At 38.0% G+C, this 18,276-nt stretch overlaps 1 protein-coding gene and 1 long non-coding RNA gene across 4 annotated transcripts; both read right to left on the bottom strand.

Moving 5' to 3' along the window:
* Positions 1-17: 17 nt before the first annotated feature.
* LOC139611413 (uncharacterized) lies at positions 18-1,736 on the bottom strand. The gene is made up of 4 exons (XR_011686310.1): positions 1,596-1,736; positions 916-970; positions 258-356; positions 18-111 (listed from the first exon to the last, which is right to left on the bottom strand). It is a non-coding gene; the product is annotated as an uncharacterized lncRNA (long non-coding RNA).
* A 434-nt stretch (positions 1,737-2,170) lies between these two features.
* On the bottom strand, positions 2,171-16,536 carry fyb1b (FYN binding protein 1 b). Of its 3 annotated transcripts, XM_071466092.1 has the most exons (19): positions 16,349-16,536; positions 12,138-13,134; positions 9,259-9,394; positions 9,075-9,148; positions 8,693-8,715; positions 8,396-8,448; positions 7,989-8,121; positions 7,303-7,462; positions 7,054-7,174; positions 6,265-6,284; positions 6,056-6,128; positions 5,798-5,884; positions 5,301-5,341; positions 4,624-4,702; positions 4,422-4,521; positions 3,982-4,144; positions 3,818-3,851; positions 3,672-3,703; positions 3,265-3,572 (listed from the first exon to the last, which is right to left on the bottom strand). In XM_071466092.1, the coding sequence occupies exons 1-19, from the start codon at positions 16,349-16,351 to the stop codon at positions 3,550-3,552; spliced, it is 2,352 nt and encodes a 783-aa protein (XP_071322193.1). In that variant the 5' UTR covers positions 16,352-16,536; the 3' UTR covers positions 3,265-3,549. The 3 variants fall into 3 exon arrangements, 2 of the variants coding, with proteins under 2 accessions (XP_071322194.1, XP_071322193.1); XM_071466093.1 differs by lacking the exon at positions 5,798-5,884 and having other exon boundaries at positions 2,171-3,572; positions 16,349-16,502; XR_011686309.1 differs by lacking the exons at positions 3,265-3,572; positions 3,672-3,703; positions 3,818-3,851; positions 3,982-4,144; positions 4,422-4,521 and having other exon boundaries at positions 5,781-5,884; positions 16,349-16,502.
* Between the last annotated feature and the right edge of the window lie 1,740 nt (positions 16,537-18,276).

The raw sequence follows: 18,276 nt of genomic DNA, 5'->3' as shown, positions 1-18,276 counted from the left end.
CAAGAAACGCAAGAACATTGAGTTATTACATGAAAAATAATTTGTTTTTATTGACTTTGAAACATAACAAAGGTCCAGAGATAGTTCATTTTAGGATGGTGTCTGAATTTGCTGCAGAGAGAAAAGAGAACAAGAGGAGAAATGTGTAAATAAGGCATTTTTTGGATAAAGTCATTATCATAACCAGCAATATGGGCTGTCTTTGTATGACAAACGGGTAGAGAGACAGGAACAACTAGAGTGCGTGTCTTTGATACCTTCAGACAGTTGTTTGTAGATGCGCTCCTGCTCCTCTCTGGCCTTCTTCTCTGCCTCCTCAACCCTCCTCTCCTCCTCAGCAATGGGCTTTAGGTAGTCTGAACAAGAATTACACCACAGTTAATCATTATTTCCAATCAATACAGTATGCAAAATATCTTCCTGACAGTTGGGGTGGGGTCCAGTGTCATGTGCACACCCTGGAGGTAAAAGTATGTAGATTTACAATGTACTTAAAGATTAATATATGCTTTATGTATCACCACAGTCCTATGTTGTCATGCTGTTGCATGTGTTGCAAAACAGCACTGCAGCTTCATAATAGTCCTTTTTTACAGGATGCATTTTGTCTTGCCACAGTAGGAAAAGCACAAGTGCCAAGACTAACATTAATGAGTAACAGTGAGCCAATATGCACAATACCAGGACCCTGAAAACAAAGCAGCTAAATGGAATTTAACCAGCATTAGTTTTATAATTTACACCTGGGGTTTTTCTACTGTTACATGTCAAGTCTTGTCTTTAATTATCTTATGTAATTAATATGTTACACATACATACAACTGTTTAACAATCCTATTCAGGGAACTTCTTGTCCCCTTCATTTAACTGCCCTTGAAGTTTGGACATTGATGGAAAGACTTGCTGACAACTTACCAAACCTCTGTTTTCCATAGAGGACGCCAAGCAGCAGAGCAGACCACCTGGCCGTCTGAAATAAAAGTGATTCACATGTGTTAACTAGTAAAATAACTATGACTGAGCAGCTCCCTGTGTGACTACATGTCAGTAAGATTTCCAATCTAATACTCAGCTGTAATGACCTGTAAACACTACTATGAACAATTAACAACATTTCTGATCATGGTACAATTCTGACTTTAATAGTAGGATGCACATTTAACAAACCACTTTTAAATAACTGTACAATGATCACGCTCGGTGCTAGCAGTTAGCACTGACTGGGGCGAAGTTCAGCTTTACTCTGACCTTTCTGTTGAAGTGGTTTAACGCTGGTTAACTATATCCTGCCTGATATGACAGACTGGGCTTATAGCAGCGTGATAACTAGTAATAATAATCACGACTTTTGCATCAAAGATCGAAGACCCAGGTTTTCAGCTGTTTTTTCGTAGAGTGCTTCACCTGTAAAGCCTCTCAATGTCACAGCTAGCAAACACTAGCTAGCATGCTAACACAACAACTAGCACTAACGCTAGTTAGACGATAGCTGCACATCTTGAGTTGACAGCTGGAGGTTTATTTTGCGTTCTTTCCTCCAAACTCACAAACTCATGTTTAAAGAAATCTTCCGGTCAAATATTAGGCGTTATTACCTTGATGAGCGGTGACACTGCGACTGGAGGAACCATTGTGAAGCGAGGAAGTGACTTCCGGTGCAGACCGGAAATGATTTTCATGTCTTGAAGCTAAATAGTACTTTATGGCTAACTTAATTTCCTTTTTAAACTTTTTACTGTTCTTTTTTTCTTCCCTTTTGCCTTTCTGTTTTACTGCCATTAAAAGTCTAAGGAAACAGAAAAAAAACAGAGTGGATTAACCAACTTTACGAGGAATTGATACTCAGATAGCTAGATAAATAAATGTACAATTAGCAAAATGAAGCAAAGTAAATAAATAGGTAGTTTGTTATACTTAAGTATGTTGTGGTGAAAAACACAGTTTCATTATTAATAGTTTTTATTGTTTGTATTATTATTATTTTTTTATTAATACAACTAACCACATACTTTTTGTTCACGAAAACACAACACAACGCAACACTAAGACTAACCCCAGTGAAACTCATTTAGTTTATCCCCTGGTCTTTTTTTCCCAGCAGTAACAGATTAATATCAAGAATATATGACTCAAATAAAAACACTACAAAACACTTAAGCAAGAGAGTCAATAGGCTGGAAATAATCGCTTTTACTTACTCTTTACAAAATTTCTGTTCATATTTGGCAGCAGAATGCATCACTTTCTATATACACCACTTTTGACCACAATCATATCAAGGCCATGCACTGTTAGGAAGTCTGTCCCTTTTGGCACCTCTGAGTCAATTCATCATGTAATCCTTATGCCACTAATATAGTCAATATTTTCTGCTGCAAGTCTAGGAGATGTGACACAATATGGCTCCCACCTCACCTGTAGCATTTTGGTTGGGATGATATAAACATATACTAGGTACAGTCTTTGTGTAAAGTATAGTGTGAAGGTGACAGAAAACTTCCAGACTACTTTCTGTCACCCAAATGTCAGTGTGGTGTAGTTCCTAATGGCTGCCACTAGATGTTACTGAATCCCTTGTTTCACAAAAACTGCAAGGGGAAGGTCATCATGAGGAGAGGTCATTTGCAGATTATTTGACTTGGAAAAAGCCAGTTAAAATGGTTCTTATTTAGCCATGCACACATCATGTACACATATCACTCAAGTTTACAGGTATAATGAAACACTTTTTGTGCATGTTGGTGATACACGCGTTAAACCAATGTGGCTCTTAAAAGGCTCTTTACAACAGACAGTACAAAGAAACGTGTGGAGGAAAATCAAAAACACACTTTTTTTTCCAAAAATCATATGTATGTCATAACGTCATGTACAATATGTCAAAATAACTTTGGCACTAAAACAGTTGTTACATCTACATGTTCTCTGAGATCTGAGACAAAGAAACCAGAGTTATGATCAGTACCATATCATGGACAAAGATTAATGACAAAATAGCAAGTAATGTTTATAACTTTCATTTAAACATGCCGCTATTCTTAATATATATTAGAAACCAAAGTAGAAGCATATATATGGAGTCAGAGATGTGAAATTTCTAAAGGCAGTGCAAGAGAGGGGGAAAAATGCAAAAATATGAAAACAGAATTATGCAAATACTGTTGATCCATCAAATGTTTCCCACTTTGCCAAGATGTTGCATGTAACATAGCCACTTTACATTTGGGTTTTTTTTGTTTTGTTTTTTTTTTGTTTGTTTTTCTGTCTTTTTGTTTGTTTGTTTGTTTGTTTTGAAGAATTTTAATAGGATCAAATTGTTCAAGGACTTCAAACCAGCCTGATGCTAGATCTCTAAATTACTGCCCACTTGTCCAATTTGTTTTCAGCAATTCAAATATTACTTAATAAATAATGTAGTTAAACTGAAATGACAATTCAGTCAGATCATCAGGCTAACTCAAAGCGACTTCCAGTGTATATCATCAATACACATAATAAATAACATCAACATTATCCATGTAAAACAGTAAAGCCGGTGCAGGGTGCTTTTCAATCGTTGTCATAGATGCAATCTGGAAAAAAGAAATAGTAATATTAAATATTGATATGAAAAAATATAGTTTACTGTTTGGAAATCTATTCATAAAATAATAAAGATAAATTGAATATACCATCTCCAATGTCATCGTAGATGTCGCCATCACTGTAAACAAAAAAAAAGATCAGTATAGACCACATGTTGTCAAGCCTCTCTTAGTCTGCGTGTAAATGAATGTATATATAAATATATAAATGTATGAATGTTTGTGGTACTTACTCCATAGCAATGTGGCTGGTTGAAACATAACCAACTGTTATAGACAGAAACAAGATTTTAAATGAGAATGATCCAGGTTTTTGGGGCAAAGAATGAAAAAGCAGTGGTGTAGGAACTCTACATGTACTGATGAATTATCTTGGTGGTATCAAACAGATACTCACACTTCCCCTCCTCGTTGCGACAGATCAGTTTGTTGTCCACAGCTTTAACAATGACGTCAAGTTTCTCCCCCGCTTTGACTGGCAGCTCTTTCCCAGTCCACTTCTTATTCGTGAGCGTGTGGACGATATTCACCTGGTACAGCACCTGTATCTCACCATCATACTGAAAGAGATTGAACATTACACTCTCAGTTTTTAAGTTTGTAACTGCGATCTTTTTTTTTTTAATTTTACATTCTTGGTAGCATGTTAACCCTAAAATAAGTGGAAAGGAAAATATGGCTTACGTTTACATTTATTTTATCACAAATTATTATTGTTATTTTGAGTGTCACAGCCCTGTTAAATGCATTCAGGAGGTTTTTCAGCAGGCATGATCCTGGCAACAGTTAGAGGACTGAACTGATAAGTATTTTTAAAATCATGTTAGAGAGACAGACTTTAAACTTTTTCCTGAAGTCCTTCTCCTCCTTCTCAAACTTTTTCTGCTTCTTTGGGTCCACCTCTTCAGTCTTGCTTTTCCCTTTCAGGATTGGAAAGCTGGACAGAAACATATTAAGTTGGAGGACATAACCAAAACAGGAAAATATAGTGAGTAAACCATTGATCTAAGTTTAAGTTTTGGGATTGATGTAGTTGTACCTGGTGATGGGTTGAGATGAAGGCAAATTTTGAGAGTCAACATCATCGTATATCTCCTCATCAATTGCTCCTGGCTGATCTGTGGTAATAAGTGGGAGTTGAAGAGAGTTGAGATGACATTAAAATGCACCTGACACTTGACATTACCATGCATTCAGAGGGGACACATTTTAATCACACTTCATGTAACAAAACTGGATTGTCAGTTGTAAAGGATATGAAAAGGAGGTGTGGTGCAATTCACACTTTGGCTAGTGAAACTTGATGTAAAACATTTCATGTTGGAGAGAAAATACAAATTGCAGAGGGAGTGTAAAGTGAGATTCTGTGACGTTTTCTCTGCAAACTAGTCACTGTGGCCCCTAGTTACATTGACAGTATAATGCTTAATGCCAAAAAGTAGCATGACAGAAACACGTAGAAGTAGAAAAAAGTCATAAAGTCAGCAAAGTGACTCAGTAATGACAATTTTACAATAATATCTTAACATGAGCCACTAAGAGCTAATGGTCACAATAAAACTAAAGCTGTTGTCGCAAAACTTCTTGCCAAACACCACTTTCATAAGAGAAGGTGAGAGGCCAAAGAGAAAGGAAGGAAGGAAGAATATTGAGAAACAAGTATCTTTCATTAAATGTCTATTCAGAATATGGTAGTATTATCACAGTGAGTGATACCTGAATTCCCCTCTGCAGTAAACTGGCTGGGTGGAGGCACTCTGGCACAACAGAAGGAAAAATATTAAAATGTTACGTAATTTATATCATTAAAATATCATGAATTAAAAGTAGGTTAATATGATTAAATTTAGCCCAATTTAACAAAATTCATAAATTACAACACAGCATTTTAATTAGAATACTTGTTAAAACATATTTTTGACAGTGTTAGCAGATAATGCCTTGATTTTCTGATCAACAGTCATACATCAGTTAAAGACATGCAAATAACTAAAGAAGATTAGTAAAATCACAGAAAATCAGCTGTTCATGCAATAGTCAATTTGTAAATTAAATGTTATTCAGACAGAGGTGAAGTTGATGATCTGTTGCTGATCAGCTTCACCAAAGAGAAACTGTTCAGCTGTTAAAAGGAGAGTGACATCTGACAGATTAGGGATTAACAACAGTTGGCAGTAGATTTGTGATCAGTCTTACTACTGAGTGTATTTTACACTTTTGTGCTGGCAGGGCGTCTGTTCCGGTCAAACATCCGCAGGAAGCTAAGGGGCTTCGTAAGAGGAGACCTGGTGTCCGGTGGACTAGAGATTCAACCAAGCATGAAAAGACCTGCATTTCTTTTTCTGTGTCATTTAGAATCTCTCCTGTATACCCTTTTCCATTTAGCATTAGTAGTCAGAGTTTGTTGTTTATAAAAGAGTTTAAGTAAATTCTACTGCTGATTTATTGTAAATCAGTACATCAGTTCCCACCTGACTTCCAGGTTTGGATCAATAACATCATCATATATTTCTCCTTCCTCCCCTGGTAGCGGTGGTAGGACAACTAAAAGACAAAAACAGACATATTATTTTTGATGACACGTTATATCTTAGTGAAACAACCTTGATATTAACTGAATGGAAAGCTTGTGACTGACTATAATGAAATGAACAATATTATTGTAAGATTATGAGCATACCTCCTGGTCCTTTGATCCCACTGTAGAGAGAGAAGAAGTGGTAATATAAATATTAAAGACAGGCTTATGTAGTGAACTTTCATTTTTCACTTCAATAAACTTGAGAAGTGCTACGTGATGTGACCAACTGATTGAATTCGGTGTTTGAATCCTTGCAAGAAACAAGGTTCAAATGAGCTGAAAATTTTGAAACTTGCCCAAAAGAGTGTTGTTGGATAACATCTTAAAACTCAGCTTAATGGTGTGTTGAGTTGAACTTGAATTCAATCTGCAATTTAAATTAGTACAGTTCAAAGGAACAGTTCAACATTTTGGGGAAAATGCTTGTGGTTTTCTTGCTCAGAGTTAGATGATATGATTAATGCAACTCTCATATCTAGCTTCATGTTGGGTGGACATACATACGTATGGTATCAATTTTCTCATATACCTTTTGGCATGAATGTAAATAAATTTCCCTAAATGTTGAACTTTTGCTTCATGATTCCTCTAAGGAACTGCAACAATAAAGCTTTCTTAATACATAAAAACTTTTATTTCATGGCTTTGGTCGGCCTGGTGACTCATACAGTATCTGTTATGCTCGTGGGTGTTGTTGTATTTAGTGCAGTTCAATATACCAAATTTAAAAAATGTAAATTGTCGATAACAAAAGTAAATTGTAATTGAGGTTTTCTTAAGGGCACTTTACGATGTAAAGATATATTTCCCATTATACTTGTCCCCATTCTTACAGACGTGCAACCAACAGATGTGGAGTAAGAATACACAATTTCACATTCCTGTTACCTGTTATCAGAAGAGACAACGTCGATGTCATCATAGACCTCAGGGTCATATGACTGCTGAGGTTGACGATTCTTCAGAGAATTAAAGTCAATTTCCACTGAAGTGGTCTTTACATAACCAACTGTTGGAAACAAAGAGCAAAATAAAATAACTGATCTAATTTACTGTTCTCAATTAGGATAACTTTGGCATAATTGACTGCAGGTTTGTCGCTCATGAGACAGATGAGGGATAAACGTGTCAACATACTGGATCCATCCTGCAATCGTGCCAGCCATTTCCCCTCTGGGTTGCCCTGAACACGGATGATGTCCACGCAGTCTCCCTGCTTCAGACCGAGGTCGGTTTTACTGCTTTTGCAGTCCACACGAGCTTTCCCCTGGTGGATGACCTCAAGGGGGCCCACCAACTAGCACACACACAGCCATATGCAAACATATTTGAAATGTCCACAGGGAAAAATACTGTAAATTATGACATTATTAGCTTAGCTTAGCTTATTTTAGCGTGACGACTAGAAACAATGGAGAAAGAGTTAGCTTAGGCCTGTCCAAAGGTAACAAAATGTGCTGACCAACACTTCTAATGCTCATAAAAGGATACCTTGTATGTCATTGGCTTAATCTATACAAAAACATAGTGTAAAAATGATGCATTTTGGTTTTATGGTAGGTTATGTACTTGAGTGTTTCTTTTTTTTTTCTTTCTTTTTTTCTTTCTTTTTCATCCAATTGAAGTTGCTAGTTAGCTTCTGTGCCCACCCAAGAAATAGTCCAGCAAATAACCCACACAACATAGCTATTCTATCATTCCAGTCTTTATGCTGAGCTATGCTAACATCCCGTGGCTCTAGCGTCATATTTAGCATACAGAGGTGAGAGCTGTAGCCCTCTCCCTGCAGGTTTAGCTGAGAGTTCCAGTCTTGTTCCACTCACTTTAAATTTCTTTCTGGCATCTTGTTCTTTCTTCTCACGTTCCTTCTGCTCCTTCTTCTCAGCCTCCAGTCGTCTTTTCTCCTCCTTCTCATCTTTCTCTTTCTTCTTTTCTTGTTTTTGTTCCGCCGCTTCCCTTTTGAAAGAGAGAGAGAGAGAGAGAGGTTTGTAAACTGACACTTCAACACACAAAATTACAAAACACAAATGCATAAAAATATACAGTTTTTCTGTTTTGGACCTTAAGTCCCCGACGAGCCTCAATAAATAAAAAATCTGATCGTCCATCTGTACACACACAAATTATTTTGATTTCCTAAATATTTTTTTTTTTTACTTAAAATGGAATTAACAACATGGCAAAATCAGTGAAGTGTGCAATAATGGCTCAGTGTGGAACATTCTCTCACCATCGTTCATCAAGATCCTCATACATCTCTCCATCGTCATCATCAATTTCTTCCTGGATAGAGGAGACAGAAGTAAAAACAGCAATTAAAACTGGGGATTAGTTCCGTGTGTGTCTTTCATACGTCATATAATACATACTGTATGTGATACACACCTCTGTAGACCCATGTCAAAACATATTTAAGTGCACACATCCTTGTTCTTATCTCTGTGTGTGTGTATGTGTCTGCATCTGCACACAGCACCTGCATGCAAATCTGTATTTATGTAAATGAAAGATATTCAGCATGTCTCACCTTTGCCCTCTGACTTGGGTGACCTACAGAGGAAAAACAATGAATCATGATATTTTGGAACTGGGTTGCATAAAACCATATTTATGTAACTATGGACAGGAACTACAGTTTTAACCAGAATCATATGCTATATGAATAACCAGCCCGGGGTACGTAAGAAGTTGTTTACAGTCAGACAGACAGCACACCAGTAGGATATAATGACAAATATAGTTTCTTTGACGTGTCTTTTAATATACAAATAAGGTATTAAGGTAGGTAAGGTATTAAGTTCAGCATTACACAATCATCTACTGTCTTCGCTGCCAGAAACAACATGTTAGTCTTGCAACATGGTAATCATGACGCATTACATTTGATCAAACAGTGAATGTTACTGAACCTGTGGATGGTGGTAGAGGTGGAGCAGAGCTGGTCAGTTCATCAACGTCATCATAGAAGTCCTCTTGCTGGATCCTGAAAAACACAGCCAGGGATTTATCTTTTGTTAATGAGAGTGGCTTTATCCAGAAAATTAATGCAGTATATATCATTCCTAAGTGTTTGTGTTTGTATGTGTGACTTACATGGATGTAGGGTGCCGTGGGGGAAGACTGGGGAGTGCAGACTGAGGGGGTGGAGTAGGGGTCACGTGATTGCTATGGTTACTCGGGTGAGAGGATGGAGGAGTTGGGGCAATGGGTTTCTTGAAGGTACCAGGACCTGTAACAAAACCACATGATGTTAAAATAGAGAACTTCAAGTATCTTTGCCAATGTCCTTCTATGACTGTCTCATGTTTACTGTAGATAACTCAGTCAGTCCCCAGAGGGGTAACTAGTTTGGTTGCCCATACAGAACAAACAAGGAAAAACAAGTCAGACAGGTCACAACAATCAATCTGACAATGTAAAAATACACAATTACAGGTGAAGGTCTTGCATTCAAAATCAAACTTACTTAAAAGTATTAAAAGTCAGTGTTATATCATATATTAATGGATTATTGTGAGAGGTGCATAAATGTGGAAACAGCTTGTCACTGACACTGTTGCGTCAAGTAGGCGTATTAAGTACTGCAAAATGGAAACACTCAAGTACAAATTGTACTTATGTATAGTGTCTGAGTAATTTAATTATTAGTCATTCCACCACCTTAAGGACACCTAACCACCAAGTATGAAGAACAAATCAGTTCAGAGTGAAAGGTCAATCACAACTGATGCTCCCAAAACACAAATCCGATAAAGTAGCCAATACACACAAAATAAAACCTTTTAACCTGACGTCTCTTCATGTTCACCAATTTTTCAGGGTAATATTAAAAGAAAGGGTAGTATAGTGCATCATAATAAGGGACAAAGAGAGTGCACATAGCATGGAAACCAACATTTGTGAAAGTGCATTCATAGTATTGCCCATGTTTTAAGATGAGTGCCAGCCAACAGTCATTCTCTGGCTAGAAATAAATTCAGATCAGGTATGTGTCTAAAACACCGGCCCTCACTCAAATCTATGCCTGTTTGCTGGAACCTACTTCCCCATGTGGTGAAACCAACTTAGCTGTCAGAGCAGAGAAAGAGGGGGGGAGGAGAAAGGAGAAACTGGACAGGGAACTTGGCCGGGGGAAAAAGAGGAACCAAGAGTATTCATGTGACTTTCATCTGTTATCTCTACTGCAGCATTGGCTCAGCTGCTTCTTTGTAACTTGCACAAATTTTGTACGGAATGCACAAAATGCAGATAGTGTGTAAAAACGTAAAACTTTTTTTTTTTTTTCCATTATGCAGAAACAGGTCATGTGCATTGCTGTTTGGACAGGTAACCTAAAATAACCTCAACAACTGTGGACCACTCATTGCTAATGTCACTGAAACCACAAAGAAGTGTGAAGCAAGTCCTTCACACTTTTAAGATGGGTTCACAAAGTCTGTACAAAGTTGCACTGCTTGTGATAGGAAATGCTCTCGACACAAGGAACCCCCTCTGTTTATTTCCCTTTTTGTCATAAGACCTGCAAACAATTTACTGCCCTGCATCATTTCCTTCTCTTGACAGGAAGGTCTTGACTTTTCTCAGAGGGTGTTGGATAAAATTATGTTTATGTTTGAGGAAATTATGCAGACATCTTTGGCAGTGTCTGATGCACTATATTTGTTGCATGGTAATTGGGGGAAAGGAAACAAACATATATCATACCAAATGGGAAACAAATGATGTAAATGCAGCCATATATAGTTGAGATACTCCTGCCTGTGGGGCCACATGTGTGTCCCTCCTGGCTTCTCTCCTGTAACTCTCCCCATTCTTACCCTCTGTTTTTCAACTGCTTGTGATCAGTCGTTTGTTTAAGACATTGTCTTCTTAATGGTAAATTAAGAAGACGACTTATTCTGAAGATGGTATAAAAGGTATATTTATGTATATGTTTTATATTGTTTAAGTCATTACATGAGTTTCATCCTGTTAGGTAAGATTACTGCATTAAGATTTCTGTTGCAAGAGAGACATGAAAACACATTATATCCACTTGATGACAGCAAGACTAGTCAGTGAACCTGGATTATATACTGTACAACATTCACCTCCCGGCATCTATACAAAGTTGTAAATGCTGTTTCTCCAAGGGCCAGAAATATAATTCTGGTGGAGAAATAAGTCCCTTTATTTCCTTTTTTCTTACGACTGAAAAACAGTCAAGTCAAGTAGAATGGTGATAAAAATAGCTGAATCAGCCTAAAAAAATCCACTATGTTTAGACTGTACAATAACCCCAGAAATTCCGAGAAACAACACTGAGGACGTGCTGTCAGTGACAGCTATAACCCTGTCAATTCACACAAATGTTATCACTAATTACATATATACACAATCACCGTAACTCCCTCAGAGGAATTAGTACAATCAAGTAGTAAGATGTCTTCCATAGTTGAAACATCAGTTTGTAAGTACATATTTTTTAAATTATATATATATAAAAGAATTGAACCGATCCATGAGGCAATTCTTTAATTTTATACTTTTGAGACTATTCAGTTATACCAGTGTAGGAACCCCTTAAGGCTTTGAAATTAAGTGGGTAAATAAGCAACATTCTATCTTTAACAGATCTCATTAAACATTGCAGAAGTAAGGACTTTGTGCTGAGTCTAAATGAAGAATGCCTGCTTGAGTTTAACTGTCACCCTCAAAGTGTGATCACACATCTCTGACATACTGTGTGTCAACGTGTAATTACTCTGGTGGTGCTAGTGACTACACTTCAGTATGCTCAAGCAACTTGTATATTGTATGACTGTGAACTGTTGCCCCATAGAGACGACTGATTGATTTGTGTAAGTATTGCTATTCATTCACTTACTGGATTGGTGGTTACAGCTTCTCCTGATCAGCACCTTTCATGCTTCATACTTTATCAGTGGTGTCACCAGTAAACACACAAAGCTGTAACTCCATGTCCGACTTACCATTACCAGAGGCCTCAGAATCTCTCTTAAAGTTCTCCAGGTTGACTCTGGGGGGTCGGTTGGGTTTGGCAGGAGCAGGACCCAGAGCTAAACTGTTGGGTAGCGGGTTACGCTTGGGGCCTGAAGTGGAATCACCATTAACGCTGCTGGGCTTAGGAGAGGCCACGGACGGCTTCTTCAAGCTTGGTTTTTTACTGGCTGGAGGTTTGGGAGGAGCAATGGAGTTAGTCGCAGTAAGGGGCGTCTTGTTTGCTCCGCCACTATCTGACTGCTCATTCTTGTCCTTCTCCTTGTTGAACATATTCTGAGCAGTCTTAAAGTTGGAGGTGGGCTTAAAAGGAGAGTTTGCCAAAGATGAAGGTTTGTTCGCAGTGTCCGTGTTAGCTCCTGCCTGTTCTTCATTTTGCTGCCGTAATTTTCCAATGCTGCTGCTCGGTTTTTGTTGTAAACGGGGTTTGGGTACGGAGCTGGTTGTGGATGGCACACCCCCACCACTGTCTTCTTTTATCCAGCTGGGCTTGGAGCTGACTGCTGGAGTTGGTTTAGGAAAGGCGGGTTTGGAGTCGGACAGAGTGGAGCTGAGGGAGGGTTTGTTGACAGGAGGCTTCTGTACAAGGCCCTTAGCTTCAGGAGGCTGTGAAAGAGGTGGCTTCAGGGGTATCTGCTGTTTATTACCAATTGAAGGTTTGCTATTGGTGTCATCCTGTATGTTGGCAAACCTGTTAGCCAGGGCTTTAGCTTTGCTTGGCTCATGTGCCTCTGTGTCACTTTTAGTGGATACTGTGTTTTTCAGGAAAGGTGGTTTAGGAGGATTACTTATTGCACTGCCCGAGAGGCTCTCTAAGACAGGTTTCTTCGTCTGTATGGTCGGGCCGGAGGAGAGGGTTGGGTGCAGGGGTTGTTTGGGTCGTCCAGACGGTGTGGAAGAAGTCTCATCAGTGCTCCACCCACTCGACTGGAAGCGAGCCATGATGGCCTTTACATCAGCCTTGTTTTCCTGAAATGAATGGAGTAGGGTCAGAGGTGGAAGTCATGATAAAAACACAAATTCAGAATTACACAGCAAAGACGAAAGTAAGTGAAAATGAAATTAGGATGTGCTGCTCGTGACAGAATATAAAATGACTTCAGCAAACACGTGCTTGAATAGAAACTGCTTCACAAAGAAAAAGAGGAATAAAAGAAAATGAGATCCCCGCTCCACTCAACTCATTTAAACAGAGAAACACCAAGTTTCAAAACTTTAAAAAATACCTTATTTCCTGTAAAGACATTTCCTTCTCGTATCTCTGAACTTTTTATCCAATCAGTGAAATTTCTGCTTTCACTTTAGTTACTTATTTAAAGAATCTGTTTGTTTCTGTCTTTTCTCAAGGACACTCACCACACACCACACAAACATATATACAATCCAACACCTTTGATGGCAGCTATTGGTGGGTGCATGTGTGTGTGTCACCATCACTCTGTTATTAACTATTAAATATGATGATGATTAAAGTAGGAGCCCCATATAATACTTCTAAGAAATTAAAACTCATACAGTTCCCTACTTTTATCAATGAAACACCCTTTTCTCTGATGTGGAAAATATTGTATTTATTTTGTGGCCTACGAAGATAAGAACTGGGAATCACATTCCTGTGTTATGCAACCTCACGTGTATCTGCTTTAATACTGAAGCATTTTTTAAATTAAAATGTATAAATCAGAGCAGGGGTGGATATTTACAATACAGGGTATTTTTTGAGGTTGAATGAGCCTTATCAGTAAATGCTTTAAAGCATGTTGCAGTTTAATTGAAATGAAAAGATTGCCATAGGGTTGCTTTGGCTGTGACACAAATGGATAAGACATCCAAACATGTGGTATCTGAAAGTCTCTCCCATGAGAAGAGTGCGGAATGGCCAAATGTTTGGGGAGATGCATTACTAGCCACAAGTTGCATCTTAAATGTGCCCAAAAGCCAAAAGCTGTTTGACAAATTGAGACAATGCAGTGACCAAATAGCAGCCACACCTATTTTAATGAGACTGGTTTTGGAGTCAGACACCATACCAGGAAGTGGAGATAAGAGCATGAGGACACACAGTCACTGCTATTCCTACAGCAGAGCAGTAAAAGCAAGGGGAAATTGCACATCAGAAAGTACAACAATATGAAGATTAATGGGAAGTTAAACCAGAGTGAACATCAGATCAAGTGTGTGTTGTATCACCCAACTGGAAAATGATAAAAAACAGTATCACTCACACCTTATCATGCAAATGCTATTTTGAAAAAAAGAAGCTGCTGGATGTGTTATTGTACTTAGGATATTTTCAGTATGCTGTTTGTGAATAAGTATAACACCGAGTCACACTCATGTGTTAGTCTTATATATACAGTGTGTGGTGTTCAGTGTAAATGAGGAGGCAGGTTAAAAATCTGATTCACATATGAATCAAGTTTCTTATCTGATTCTTATTCATTTTTGTTGCTGCCTGGATTACATTCACTGGAAACTTTTTTTTCCAGTCTGCAAAGGTTAAATGTTGAAAAAGTGTTACGCCAACACTATGTTTCATGTTTCTTTCAAAACAAATTTGCAGATGCAAATTGGTAGTATATATATTGTCATTTTTAGGATGATTGTTTCTCTGACTCTGGATCAATTTGTAAATTTAAACAATCAGTTCTTGTTTGTGGACAACAGTATGATATCAGATAACTAGATGTGTTGTTCTGGTCTCAACCACTTCTTAAATTAATTCTGCAGCATAATCAATTTCTCCATTGTCCGTCCCGCCACCATCCATCATCCAAAACACTGCTTCTTTTTGAGTTTCATAGGCACTTGTGTAACTCAGGAGCTATTTATTTAGTCATTTTGTTTTTGCTGTGGGTTAGTCACTATTTGATTCTCAAAATACGCTGGCAGTCAAGCTAGCCACAGCTGCTTTCTTTGGTGGGAACGGAGGTATCAACTTTTAATTTTAAGGAACTCCAGTTGTGTATTTGGTGCTCGAGAAATAGATTCTGGGTGGTGTGTCACTTCAGTGGCGCCGGTATCATCTTTAAGCGGTGGCATGACAAAATGTGTTCACAGTAAGCCTGAGATGTGTCTGAATGTGAAATCAAAGGGAAAGAAACAGATGAAAGTTCCCTCATTGTGCTTCTGTTTTTTCAACCAGAGTAAACTAAAAATTACTCAATATGTTCAGTACCAGACAGTTGCAATTTCTGCTTCTCTAAACATCCGTGCAGTTGCAACTTTGTAAAAACCTATAAATTATGTCAAATCCTGGAAACACCTTTCAGTGTACTCCAATAAAAGAGCACCAGTAACTACAGATTCTAAAATGACTGTAAACATGTATCAACACCTTTTAAAACAGTTTCAACCAAAATGTAACATTGTAACCTTCATGAATGCTTATTTAAATCAGGACTGTTGTATCAGACAGCATAATAAAGTGGCAACTGAGTGAGTGTATATTCTGGGTGAGTAAAGGTTTTGAGGAGTTTACTCTCATATACCACCCAGAGTCAACATGCAGGAATTCATGAGAAGAAGAGACAGAAACAACATGCTGGCCACAGACCACAAGAAGATCAATGATGAGGTGTTTAGCTTGTTTCTTTGTCTGTGCAACATTTCAAGCCTAGTGACCAGCTGAGACAGGGCAGAAAAAAGAACGAGCTCTTCTGCTAAAAGCAAAGAGGAACTATCATTTCTAATTCCTTTATGATGTAAAGTGGAGGCCAAAGTTGCCTTGCTCAATCTAGTTGACACAAAACCAAAAAAAAAAAAACAACCCTAATGGTAACTTCTTCTGTTCTTACACAATATGTGTGAAGAAATGTGTCAAAACATGTCCTGAATATCAAATGCATAGCTACCAAATGTAGCCCTATGGATCTTAAACACTATACTAGCATAAGTAAAAGTCCACAAGTCGCTAAAGTGTCTTTGTAGTCCAAGTTGTGGTGAATTTAAAGTTAAGATATTTAAAAAAAAACGACAGCTTCTTCTTCTTCAATTTGAAGATGTTCCTGCAAAGAAATATGCATGATATCCATTCATGAATGTCTTCAGAAATGCATCTAACAAGGGTTTCCAATAGCAGCTTTATGTCACTGGGCAGGTGCCACGGCATCCCTAAGTACTTCTAATATTTAGAAGGTAATTATTTCTAAATAGCTTTAGTTGATTATTAAGTTGTACTCACCATATTTAGGACAAATCCAGAGGGACTCTGCTATGTCCAAATGGTTGGTAGAGAAAGTGGTGGAGAGTGTTTGTTCAGTGTCTCTGTGTGAGTTTCTGTTTCTGTCGAAGAGAGAGAGAGATACTGAGAGACTGTGACAGAGCATTAAGTGTGTGAGTGTGTGTTTGTATGTGGGGGGATGTATACTCTAGCTCTGCTGGTGACATAAGCATCTGTCTACAACTGACTACTTCCTCTCTTAGTAGTATGTGTTTTGTGTGCACCTCACAGCCTCTGTTATCTGTGTGTTTTAATCTCATTGATTTGCCTATCCCTGGCAAACTCCCTGCAGTTTCCCTGTGTGCTCAACAACTGGCGCTCGCTCACTCAGTGGAAGGTCAACAGGAAAACCATGATGAGAATTGTTTCTTAGCAACTGTATGCACACTTATACAGTGTGACCATGATATGACAAGCCTAAAAGCTACAACCATGAGACACAACAATTATAGTCGACACCACATTAAAGGATGTGGCCATGTGTACTGCATTACCAGACTACAGCCATGCTAGCAGCTCTGTGTGGCTGTGCTTAGGCTTAGTTCAACATGTTAGCATGCTATCATTTGCTAATTAATAATAAACATAAAATAGCCCACAGCTGATGTTGATGGGAATGTCACTGAGAACAGAGGGAAGACAGCAAATGACTTGAGATCAGAGTTTAAACTGTGTTAATTATTCATCAGTTTATCAAGGTCCATGTACAAGTATGCAGCCATAAAGCCTTGAAGATATTTTTGCACCATACCAGGCACAAGCCTTGTCAGTTGAGGCTGACTAGGGGCACAGTCGCCTGTGTGACCTATCGTATTGAGCCAGCTTCCGTCCATGTACTGTGTGCACATAGCTGCGACATTTGACTGGGTTTTTGTGCATTGACGTTACTGTCAATCTGTGGTCAAATTAGACATGTGGTCTGATTGGTCACCATGAATAAAGAGGAAAACAGACAACAGCAGAGGAGGTGTCTACAGATGTTTTTTTTCTTTTTTTTTTCTTTTTTTGAGCAAGCTAGCTGGCTCAATGTTTTGTACTTCATTTGACCCTAAAGAAAGCTGAGCAGTCTTCCTGGTGGATTTCATGGCTGTGCTAGTATCATCAAAGGCAGCAGGACAACCTGCAAGAATTATTGGGAAGGCTCAGGAGACTGTACCACTGGTATTGAAATGGTTATAGCTATTTTTACTTTAATTTCTACTTTCAGAGCTTGTTCTTTTGGAGTTGGCTGTGATATTGTTTCCTTGCTGTAGTATAGGGCTGAACAATTAATTGAGATATTAACAAAATTGAAATATATTTTAAAAGGTAAAATGTGTCATAACATAACATAAATGAAGTATCATGGTGGTTTTTTTGTAGTTTTTTTTTTTTTGCATGTCAAGTTAGCATTAGCATGTGACCATGTTGTTGCAGTTATGCGTCTAGGTGAGTCATTTGCTATCTGACTAATTAAAATGTATGAGAACATAATTCTATATATTCTAATATATAGGCCAATTAAAGTTTATGAGCCTTTGACACTGACAGCAAAGGTCAAGTGACTTTTATCATTATAAACTCCAGATTGATGACCTGTGCTGCAGCTCATAAGGGGTTGAAAGATGCTGCTATTACATTTACCTAACTGAAGCTTAATTAATACAATTTAAAATATATCCAGCAAAGGGGTAACAAGCATAGATATTTAGCCCTGCCAACATTTGTCAACTGAAAAAAGAGATAAAGTAAAGGAAGTGAGAGAAGAGGATATAAAACATGTCAGCTGATAGGAAGCAAAACTAAAATGACTAAGTTTAATTTTTGAAACTCTGCATGACAAAGTCTGATACACTTTATGTTTTTGTTGATAAAAGTATTTTTAGTTTTCAGCATCATTTCCACCGACC

Source organism: Trachinotus anak, unplaced genomic scaffold (genome assembly GCF_046630095.1).
Source record: "Trachinotus anak isolate AG129_WGS33_773 ecotype Australia unplaced genomic scaffold, CSIRO_AGI_Tana_v1 ptg000028l, whole genome shotgun sequence".
NCBI lineage: Eukaryota > Metazoa > Chordata > Actinopteri > Carangiformes > Carangidae > Trachinotus > Trachinotus anak.
The sequence above is the reverse complement of the archived record's forward strand: the minus strand, read 5'-3'. Positions and strand labels throughout refer to the sequence as shown.